We start from the raw sequence: 12,220 nt of genomic DNA, 5'->3' as shown, positions 1-12,220 counted from the left end.
TCTTTGTTTTGAGTGGCTCCTAGTAGTCGAGGGTATGTCAAGACCTGTCAGTGTTCCAAAGGGAAGGATCTCAGTCAGCACAGATGCAGGCTGATTGGAAGCCTCAGACAGCAGTTTTTAAAGTATACAAGTAGACCTCTTTCAGGGAAAGACTGGGAGCTGAGGGCTTCTGCTTGGCCTCTTTGCACTAAGCCATGAAGAGATAGCCAGTTAAGAAGTGTTTCTTTGTTTGCTACAGTCCTGTGGATTCTGTAACTCAAACCCCACCACTGGCTGCCAGAGCCATGTTATCAAGGAGGGTGTCCCCTGTGCAGCAGTCACAAAAACCAGGTTACCAAACATGTATACAAGCTCATTCCAGGGAGACACTGGTGACCTGGAGTGGGCCAGAGGAAGAATGTGAAGATGGTGCCCACTGGCCTCTCCCATCTCCAGGGAGGATCACAGTCTGTCCATAGCTGTGTGCTAAGTTAGAAGCCTGACCCTCAGGCAGCAGCTCTTAAGGTACGCAAATAGACCTCTTTTAGGGAAAGTTTGGGATATGAGTGTTTATGTCTGTCTCTGTGGTAGGCCTGGGGGCGATGGCCACAATAAGTCCTCACAGACCTATTAAGAAGTGTTTCTTTGTTCGGTATAGTCTGTTGGGTCTCATGATTGCAAGCCCCATTTTCTTTCAAAGCTGTGTGTTTGGGGACCCATCCCTCAGGTGGAAGTCTTAAAAGTTGGGACACTAGATGTTGGGTTCAAACCCTTCAATCCTCAGGAGAAGCTGGGAGTTGTGAGTTTCTACATGATTATATGTCACTGAATCAGGGGTAGGGCCATGACAAGATTGTCTCAGCCCTTCTTATACATTCTCATTCACCCAATGTGTAGGAGTTGCTCAGTTAGTTTCTAGATTTCTTCATAGAGAATTGTTCCCCGTGTAACTGTAGATTTGCTGTGTCCGTGGGAGGAGGTGAGTTCAGGAGCCTCCTATATTTCCATCATGGACCAGAACCTCCAGCACTATTTGTAATAGTTACAAACCAGAAATGACTCAAATGTCCATCAACAGAATGGATGAATAAATTGTGGTGGTATAGTCCCACAATAGAATTCTATTCAACATGAAGGATGAATGAACTATTGCCATATAGCACAATGATGATAAATCTCCTAAATATAATGTTAAATGAAAGAAGCCAGGCACAAGAGAGTACATACTGCAGTATTCCATTTATATAAAGTTTTATAAATAAGCAAAACTAATCTTTGCTGACAGAAGTCATGATGGTAGTTATCCTTGGGTGAGGGGAGAGACAATATGGGAAAGGGGGACAGGGAATGTTCTGGGGTTCAGGTAATTATCTATATATTGACCTGGGTGCTAGTGAAATGGATGTGTTCACATCATGAAAATTCATCAAGCTTATGATCTGTGTACTTTTCTGTATATATAGTGTACTTCAGTAAACAAAAATTAATTTGCCTTAGGTAAAAGAGAAATCCAATATCTTAGGAAACCTTTTTCAGTGGCTTCCCACAGTACTTAGAATAAAATCCAAAGCCCTTACCATAGCCTACAGAGCTATACATGATCTGGCCCATGGCTACCCTCCTCCACTTCACTTCTTACCATTATTCCCCTTGGTTACTCAGCTCCAGCCACATGGCCTTCTCACTTGTCTGCAAACATAAAACTACTTTCCACCCTAAGACTTTGTACTTGCTGTTCTCTGCCTGGAACACTCTTCTCTCAGCTTGTCACATTGCTGGTTTCTTATCCTACAAGTACCAGCTCAAATGTCACTTCTTTAAAAAAAAAAAAAGTCCTTCTCTCAACAATCCTTCTGAAATAGACTTCCCAATATTTTTTTTATCATTTAACACTATTTTTTTCTACATAACATCTGTAACTAGTTATGTATTTGTTACTTGTTCATCATCTATCTTTCTCAATAGAATGTAAAATCCCCAAAGTCTGGGATCATGTCTGCTGTGTTCACCATTATATCTTTAATGCCTGACACACCACCTAGCACATAGCGAGTACTCATGTAAATGTTAGGGTTGAATGAATGAATCAGTGAAGATTCCTGGGTAAACTCTCTACTAGGCTGTAGCTAGGATTTCTCCCACGAAGGAAAACACCTGAAAAGTTGTAAGTCATCCTATTAAAAAGAAAGCTTTGTTAGTACAAACTCTTGCCAACCTCAGCTTGGTGAGGAGAAAGCTCAGATCTTTCCCCAGTGTTTCTATGAAATTTGGCCAAGGGAATGTTCTTTAGATAAAACATAATATTCTAAGATGGTAGAAACCAGCTAAAACTTTCTTTTATCCCCTATCCTCAGATTTTCCAAAAGAAAACAAAATATGGTCAACAGGCAGTGGAGCTCTTCTCTAAAATCCTGTAGTCATGAGAGAACATTATTATTGTTACCTCATCATGGGACAAGTAATAAGTATAGGGAAAGCTTATGTAAAATTGCTTAATAAGCAACAGATTTCTTTAACATGTGTTTGAGGAGATCTTTCTTTCTCACAATTTCACCTTAGGTACAACAACTATGACCGGGCTGTCATCAATACCGTACCTTATGATGTTGTCCATCGTTGGTATACAGCACACCGGACTCTAACAATAGAGTTGAGGAAACCTGAGAATGAGTTTTGGGTCAAACTAAAGCCTGGCAGGGTGGGTGCCAAACTCGAAAGATGTCAAGTAAGCTCGTTATACTGAAGCAGTGAAGAATGAGTACTTATTGAATACGTGAGTCAAAATGTTGCAAAGGAAAAAGAGAAAAGAGTCCTGGGTGTTGGCCCTGGTCCTACCACTCACTCACTAAATGACCTAGAAGCAGGCTCTCCCCACTGACTCAGTGACTCTATTTGTATGATGAGGGGGTTGAAGGACTCCCTTTACCTTCTCTCTTCCCTGGGACCTTGATTCATTAATTATTTCATCCTCATGTCCCTATGGGCTAAGGGTCCTTCTGGCTTTATGATTCCTTTTTTTTTTTTTTTTTTGCTCTTGATATTTCCTCTGGATAAAGAATATCTCTAGCTTAGCATAAGACATAATGAAATAGTTTAACTCTTTGAGAACATATATAATAACAATTAAAGAGAAAGAAAAAAAAAGAAACCAATGATCTGGTTTGCTTTGATAAGAGAATAATTAATCAAGAAATAAAAGCTCCTCAAAGTTCAGGGCCTGTAACCTGCTGTTACCTTTGTTACTTCCATTTAGCCTACTACAGAGCTATGTACATCCTAGTTTCCAAATGTTTGTTTAATCTCAAAAGAAAAACACCTCATTGAATGTAACCAGAGAACAACCTAAAGCTTTTATTTTAAATGATCTCTTCTGATTTAGGGTTCCTTTGGTCTGCCCTTGTTCTGAGTGTTTTTTCTCTCTTTTTTTCCCACTCACAGGTCCTATTTATAGACAACTGGCGCGTCCTACATGGCAGGGAATCCTTCACTGGCTACCGCCAACTCTGTGGCTGCTATTTAACAAGGGATGATGTATTAAACACTGCTCGTCTCTTGGGTCTTCAGGCTTAAAATTGACAGCATTGGTATTATGAACACACCTGACAACCTGGCTACCAGAATTCATATCAGCAGAATAATATTGTGTCAGTACCGACTTCAAATTGTCTCCTTACCTCATCACACAAAACAAAAGCCTCCCCTTTCTCTAACAGGGAAAACCTTGGAGAGAGGCTTCTGAGATAGCCAATGTCAGCCATCTAGTATGGTAGCTTTCTTCCCCAAGCTATAACATGGACTCATTTGGTTTTTGGACCCTTTGATGTAATTGTGGTCAATCTGCCTCAGAAATATAATCACCACATTGATAGAGAAACAATAATAGTCACTAGGTAAAAATTTGTTTCAACAGGATCTGTTAAAAAGAAATGCATTCTAGAAATAACAAAGCCTTAATAGGGCAGAGATTTGCAACATTTTTGGTCTTAAGACACCTAATCACTCTTAAAAGTTATTGAGGGCCCCAAAGAGTGCTTGGATGTGGGTCGTATCTATTGCTACTAATTGTATTAGATATTAAAACTTAGAAATGTTTAAAATTTACGGACAAAAAGGCACACATCCATCAGCTGTCAGAGAGATGACATCATCGCATGTCATGTAGCTTCTGGAAAAGTCTTCTGTACATTCATCAGATAATTCGAGTGAAAAAGGCAATATCATCTTAATGTTGTTATTAAAAATTGTTTTTAATACACAGACCCACTAAATGGATCTCATGGACTGCTCTAAAGGTGTCTTTAGACCACACTTTGAGAACCAGTGTGCTAGAGGATACCTTGGGACAGTCCTTTACATAGGCCTATGGATTAAAGAGTTTAACTGGAACCCTGAATTTTTCTCTGTGGTCTCCTAGAGCTACAGATATTGTAGGAATTGCTTCATGTTACAAGCTCGGTGATAAGGTGGGAACTGAATACAGAGTGTTTTATCTTGTGAGAAGGGTTATCTCTATCTAAGTCATCTCTTGAGGAGTAAAACTAAGAAGTCACAATAGCTCCTGTGAAACAAACCCATCAGTTTTGTAATTCCGTGAGGGATAATTGCAGAAAGTTTTTGGACGTTTCTGAGGTTCCATATAGTAATTCACACACACATGCACATGCGTGTGTGCATACACACAAAACACAACAGAGGGTACAGAGGGTTAGTCTCTAAGATTGTTCAGGGAATTCATCACAATCGATGACGTGCCTCCAAAGAACTGGAGATTACTATCCAAACTTGCATTTTGGCTTTTGATGGAATTTAGGATACAATCTGTTTTCCTCCATTTCTGTTAATCGTTTTTTTCCTTTTTTTCCCCCTATCTTAAAATATTATACATGTTAATTGCCAAGATTTGACTGGGTTAAGTATAATACCTTGTTTCTTTGATTTTTTTAATGGCTTTCCTTTATATGTGGAGAGAGAGAAAGGGAAAGGGAGACAGAGATAGAGAGAGACAGAGAGATAGGTGTGAGGTTTATTTTCCCTTGGCTTTCGTTGAAAGCGAAGCTGTACAATAACCACGTTGACTGCTATAAAATGATGAAAGACAGTCCAGGCTAGGATGTGCACGAGAGGAAAAAAGCATTATTAGTGAGGCTAGGAGTCACAAATCAAAGAAAAGTCAGTATTCTGACAGAGAATAGAGCGTAATCTGATGTTTTCGGGAAGTTCCTACTTCACATTTAATAGTTTATACATTATTTTATTGACCCATCCAGTGCTCCAAAATATGTTCTCAAATATTTCTGCATTTTAATTGTACTATATAGGAATCTTTAGGGGTCTTCCATGAAGTGTGTTTTCCTCTTAGGTCAAAGGATTGATAATTAAGTTCACGTCTTAAAGAGTATACCCTTTAGCGATTAGAATAGAAAAGTAACAACAAAAAGTAACAACATTTTAACATACCGTCTTTTCTCTGTACTATTATGTACGCTTAAAATATGTTACCATTCATTAGTCTTCATCAGGATATTTACCTTTCTAGAAGTTTTACCTAAATTAGCCTTGAAAATTACACTATAACTGAGGTCAGCATTGCTTTATGACAAAGAAAGAACATATTCATGGCCCTGGAGAGATAAGGACACAGATCAATGTTATCCCTTACTGAAGGACTCCCTTTACCTTGTCTCTTCTCTGGGACCTTGATTCATTAATTATTTCATCCTCATGTTCCTAAATTTTCAATCAATACTTTTCTACAGTGTACTCTCCTCAGAGGAAGAAAGAGGAAAAGGAATTATTTGAGTGTTGATGATGGTCACTGACAACTTTCTATGTGAGAGATTTCTTTTTCACATCTCTTTCTGGTGTCCCTGAAAATGTAAGCATGGGTGTGTGTCAACCAAGCTCACTGTAGGGTCACTTTTACCTTTTGCTATAGTGGGATGGGATCAGTAGAGAGTCAAGAGCACAGCACCTAATATGGTGTTATAGCACCTAACATAATCATTTCATAATATGGATTTGTTGTAATGAAAATAAATTAATGAATTCTTTTCAAACAAACTCACCAGAAAATATCACATTCTCTGTATGTCTTTTTGTGTTTGGCAGTTAACTGGTGCTGAATTTTGTTCACCTTCATCTAGAGAGACCAAGCATTCAAGTGTGCGCAAACTGAGAGGGGTTTCCTGGGCTGCAGAGCTTATAGTTTTAAAACTGGGAAAGTCCCACACAGATCCTGACTGTTGGTCCTTCCTTCTTGCTGCTAGCTGCATTTTGCTCTTCAGTTTTCTCTTCTTCAGTTTAAAATGAAGGCCTTGGACTAAGTAGCATCTAAGGGCTGTGCCATTCTGTAATTTTGTTTGGCCTCTCATCGCTTAAGTTTTCTTATATGGGTGCAGTAAGGAAAATACCTACCCTCCAGGGTTTTGTGACAAATTTCTGATTATTAACTAAGATGTTTGTGGCACATAATAATGACCAATACTAATAGCTAACTCTTACATAGTGCTTGCTATGTGCCAGACACAGTTCTAAGTGCTTTTAATACCCACAGCAACCCTATCCCCATTTTAGAAATAAACAAATACAGGCAATGAGAGATTAAGTGGCTTACCCAAGATCACATAGCTAAATAAGTGTCAGAGTTTGGATTAGAACCTTCACAGTCTGGCCACAGAGATGCTTTAAAGTAATTTGCCATATTGCTCAATAAATGTTAATTCCTACCCCCCTTTCCCATACTTACACAGTCTAGCTGACCAATCATAGATAATAATCATCTCCACTGTTACAGTGTTTCCCAAAAAATCTTAAAAGAACCATGAGAATATCTACATTTGTTTTGCAAATACTCTGCAAACATCCACAAACACCCCCCCACAACTTTCTAAAAACTTTTCTTCACTTTCTCTAATTTTACCTCTTTCAAAGGTGGAACCTTGATGTTAGAAGGAAATCAATCAACCTATTCAGCATGTTTCCTTCTTACCACAATCTTGCAAAATACCAGTCAGTTGTTAAGATCAAAAGCACCTTACAGGGCTTCCCTGGTGGCGCAGTGGTTGAGAGTCCGCCTGCCGATGCAGGGGACACGGGTTCGTGCCCCGGTCCGGGAAGATCCCACGTGCCGCGGAGCGGCTGGGCCCGTGAGCCGTGGCCGCTGAGCCTGCGCGTCCGGAGCCTGTGCTCCGCAACGGGAGAGGCCACAGCAGTGAGAGGCCCGCGTACCGCAAAAAAAAAAAAAAAAGGACCTTACAGGACCTATTCACATCACTGCCCCAGGAAGCTCTTGGGCATATTGAAGATCCACTCACAGAGCCAGCTGATGGCTCGGCTCAGCTCCTAGTTGTGAGGTCAGCCTGTGTCTGTGTCCTCACCTCTTCAAGGTTGCAGCTCACCAGAGCCAAAGATGCTGGGAGATTTGGTAGTAGCTCTTTTTTTCCTGATTTACATTCAGGGGTTGGTGGGTAATTTCATCCTGCTTCTTGGCTTTAAGCAGTGAGCTTCCATCTTGCTCATAGTTCTTTTAGACACCACTGTTTGCTTCCAGTGCAGCAAAAGCCTGCTGCTTCAGCACAGAGACAGTTATCCTTTTTGTGTGTATGTTGACCATTCCTTTTTTATTTTACCTTTTGATATTTTGCCGTCATTGCTGTGTGTTTGGAGCACAAGGCTAGCCACAGCATGAACCTACTGTAATATCTTGAATGGAGATCTTTTCCATATTGCTATTATTCTTCCCTGATTCCCTAAACTGAGTTTGCAGACTATGACTGCACACTTTCTTGATGGATCAGGCTCATCGCTGTCGTGTCTGTTTTTGTGCCAGACTATGAAACAGTATGAAGTCTTAGCTTGATTAACAGAATCCAAGCTTCCTTTCTCGAAAAAACTAATCAAACATCTCTTACAATTGTGATACATTGTCTTAAGCCGTGTGTGTGTATTATATTGATTAATAGTGGTGTTCTAACTTTTTCTATGTGGGTGGATAAGCATGGTAATTTATCGTGTGCACAAGTGAAGATCACAAGGGTCAATGCTATGCACATCTTTGAAGTCAGTGAAGGCTTTTCTGTATTAGCCCCATCATTATCTATGGTCTACCCTTTGCCCCATTGATGGTGGTTAACTCCCTCCAATTCAGGTCCTCAGTGTCCTCTCACCTTCTGCTTTCTAGCTCCCTCTCTGATACCTTGACTGAGGCAGCATAGTGTTGTAGGAAGAGCATGGACTTGAACCAACCTTGGCTTGAATTCAGCCTCTGTCTCTTACTAGCCTGGCAAATTTTGGGAAGCCACTTTCTCTCCTTGAGCCTCTGTTTCTTAACCTGCAAAATGGGGTAAAAAATGACATCTATCTGATAAACCTGTGGTAAAGAATGAAATGAGGTCATATGTATAAAGTGTCTCCCATAGTGAGCAGCACATAATAAACACTCAGTACTTGGTAGTTTATCATTGTCACCAATATCAGTATTTGAACAAATAGCAGAGACCAGGGTTAGCCTCTGTGTTTGATAGAAATCAGCATTCTACTTAGAGAGAAAGAGCAAAGTTATGGGAGTCAGAGCTGGAAAAGTATGTGGAATGCTAAGGGTCAGAGAGAGTAGACAGGTCGTGAATTGCAGAACTACTGGCAAGGCACCTGAACCTCAAGCATGGCCTTTATGGATAGGAAGTTGGTTTTGGGTAGGTGGTCCGGGGGCTGAGAGCTGAAAGAGCAGAAAGGTCATAGAAGAGATCAGAGAGCCTGATGAGAAAAGCTGAGTCTGGAGTGTTTTAGGGAGAGTGGCTTGATAACAAAGATGTGTGGGGTGAACGAGGCAGGCAAGGAGACATCCACGCCTGCAGTGATACTTCCACATCTAACTTCACCTTCCAAAACCCCACGGAAACTACTATAAAACGATATTTGAAGAGATCAGAAGAGCAGGAAAAGAGACAACTGAGAAGTCCACAAACTAGGAATTGTAAGCCCTTCACGGGAAAAGCCAGAAAACAACCTGATTTACTAACTCCCCTTTGCTCCTCACAAGAATCTTCAAAGGTTGCAACAGGTAACTCTGAAAGGGGAGGCGAAGGGGGAGTGGGTACCAAACTAATGAGGGTTTTTGAAAAGTAAGAAGTAGATTCTTTTCAAAATCCCTTTCTGTAGTTGATGCCTGCCTGCACTGAGTGTCTGGCCCTTCCCTGCCCTGACAGAAGTCTGAAGTGTTATATTCTCTGCAGAGGGTAAAGCAGAGACAATCTGGACTGGGAGTTCCCAACAGCTGGAACAACAGCTGGAGTCTCATATTGAAAACAGAGGGCTCAAGTGGAGGTGTGCACGCTGAAAGCTATAAACCCCCAGTCCTCTCCAACTCTGACCCTAAAATTCCGGCAGCTGGAGGAGTATTCTGTGGGCCATCTGACCAATGAAAGAGAAAAATATCTAAGGATATTGATACTGAAGTGTCCCCAGAAAGGGCCCAGCTGGATTAGTCTACAGGGAAGCACACAGTTTGACACTGTGAGGCAGATGAGGAGGAGGAGACCCGTGCAGTCGAGGATACTGATTTTCAGAAGGGGACAGTGGACCTGAGCATGTTTCTTACTGAAAGGAAAGGAGCTAGTCAGAAAAGAGGGAGAGATTAGAGGATTCTGGAAAAAGAAATTAATCCAAATCGGAAAAGAAGAACTAAAAGTGTCACTGTTTGCAGATGACATGATACTGTACATAGAGAATCCTAAAGATGCCACCAGAAAACCACTAGAGCTAATCAATGAATTTGGTAAAGTAGCAGGAGACAAATCAATGTACACAGTCTTCAAAATCCAAAGAGACACGCCAATTATTGTGCCTCTTTCTTAATCATAAGTAGTGTGAGGTGCAACAACTTGCTCTCACTTAAGAAGTAATATCCTGACTTTCCATAGAATTTCCACAGAGTTTAATCTCCCTCCTTATGGCAGACATTTTTTATATATATATATATATATGTATATATATATATACATATATATATATATATATCACAACTCACAACAAAAAACAAGGGATCTGGCATTGCCCTGAGGGATGGACAGTAAAATTAATACTCCTTATAAATGCACACTTATTCTGATTTTACTTATCGTGGGGAACTGGAGAAAAGAAACTTTGTGGGTTGTCGATTTGCCCCAGAATTCACAACACATCTGAAATCTCAGCTGCAATTGATATTGCCACCGAATTAAATCTGTGATGATCTGCTGTCATTTTCCATGACCCATCTGTCTTTTGTAGGAGTGAAACAAATGAGTTACGTTGGGATATAATAGAAATCCCACCATTTGGTATATAATAGAAACTTTCTGTGATGATGGAGAGGTTTCTTATTTGTGCTGTCCTATATGGTAGCCCTTAGTCACATGTGGCTTTGAACACTTGAAAGGTGGCTAGTGGAACTGAAAACCTGATTTTCAATTTCATTCAATTTGCATTTAAATGTGAAAAGCCACATGTGGCCAAATAGCTACCCTATTTGACAGCACATCTCTAGACACATAATGAGCCTAGTGACCTCACCATCTTTCTAATCACTGCACAGGTAGTAAATCCTGCCACAACTGATAACAATTTGCATCATCATTATCACCCAAGTGGACATATTCCCCAAACATAAGATTAAGTGAAAACTGCAACCTGCACAAAGATATGTACAACATATTACCAATTATATGAAGGTTTCTTTTGTTTGTTTGTTTGTTTTTGCGGTACGCGGGCCTCTCACTGTTGTGGCCTCTCCCGTTTTGGAGCACAGGCTCTGGATGTGCAGGCTCAGCGGCCATGGCTCACGGGCCCAGCCGCTCTGCGGCATGTGGGATCTTCCCGGACCGGGGCACGAACCCACGTCCCCTGCATCGGCAGGCGGACTCTCAACCACTGCGCCACCAGGGAAGCCCTATATGAAGTTTTTTTAAAGGCAGAACAGCACTCTGATATTATTATGCAATCCATGAATATGTAACAAAAGAATAAAAATCTGTATGTGGATGATAAATTACAAATTCAGGTGATGATGACCTCTGGGGAATAAGGACTGGAGGAATAAAGGGCAATGAGATCAAGGAAGAATACACAGGGGCTTCAACTATTGTTGTGAAGCTTTAGAGCTAAAACTTGGTGGTAAGTAGATTGTTATTTGTTATATTATCATCTACACTCTTGTATTTCTGAAATATTTTTTAAAAAGAAAACATGCAGAAATAAACACACACTTCTTGCAATTATTGTGAGCTGGACTTAAAAAGAAATTGTGCTTCACACTTTCAGGCATGAGTGAAAAAGACAATAAATAAAGATATAGAAAGAATTCAGGCTTATAGGAGGGAAGGTGAGAAGCATATTTGGGGTAGATTCCCTTAGTTTTTTAGTATGCATTGTTAAGATGTGGAGAAGTGAGCATTCATACACTGGTGTGTGTCTATCTTATGGGAGTAACTTTTGTGGGTAATTTGTCAATATCAATACAAGTTTACAGATTAAAATATATTTATATATATTTTAGCTAAACATTTCTAAAAGGTTTAAAAATATTCTTTCTAACATGTTCCTGCCTTCACTCTTGTCCTTGTTCCTAATTGAATCTCCATACTGAACCCAGAGTGGCCCTTAAAAACTGCACACTATTCTACACATTATCTTATATATAATTATTTGCAGTTCCCCCAACGTGCCATGCCTGCCCCTGCCTCTGTGCCTTTTCACATGCTTTTTCCTTTTCCTTGAATGCCATGTTCCCACCATCTAGTGTGCCTAGCAAACTTTTAGTCATCCTACAAGATTCAGTCGTAGCCTCACCTCTTTTTACCCTGTGTGTTTTAGTTATTAATATTCTTTATTATTTTGCCTTCTCCCTGACCTCAGCCCTTTGCACATTAGCACCTTATGCTTCCCCCGTATTCTGTTTAAGAGCCAGTTTCCCCTGACTAATTTGTGAACTCCTTGAGAGCAGGGGCTGTCTTATTCATTTTTATATCACCAATACCCAGCATTTGGAGATGTTGAATGAATTGTTTAAAAAGGACAATTTAATGGGCAGTATTTAACACCTGACAATCCACAAATGAATAATCCACTGTACCACATAAGGTTAGTATTTTTGCTGGTTTGCCTTTGAATATAGATAGATTCTAAAGTGCCAACAATTGGAACATAGTAACACCTGCCACCCTAAATTACATTTTATATAACACCTTTACGTACAATAATCCATTTG

General features: G+C 40.2%; 1 protein-coding gene across 2 annotated transcripts in view; it reads left to right on the top strand.

The window, feature by feature from the left end:
* The window catches only part of TMLHE (trimethyllysine hydroxylase, epsilon), a 65,897-nt gene extending 62,170 nt beyond the window's left edge, over positions 1–3,727 (top strand). For both annotated transcript variants that reach the window (XM_082680630.1, XM_082680629.1), the window contains 2 exons: positions 2,539–2,677; positions 3,418–3,727. In XM_082680630.1, coding sequence (XP_082536756.1) covers positions 2,539–2,677; positions 3,418–3,549 — 271 coding nt within the window. In that variant the 3' untranslated portion in view covers positions 3,550–3,727. The remainder of the gene's footprint in view (positions 1–2,538; positions 2,678–3,417) is intronic.
* Positions 3,728–12,220: the final 8,493 nt, after the last annotated feature.

This window comes from Grampus griseus, assembly GCF_964374135.1.
Source record: "Grampus griseus genome assembly, chromosome: X".
NCBI lineage: Eukaryota > Metazoa > Chordata > Mammalia > Artiodactyla > Delphinidae > Grampus > Grampus griseus.
Note: the sequence above shows the minus strand (reverse complement) of the source record. Positions and strands in the feature narration are given on the sequence as shown.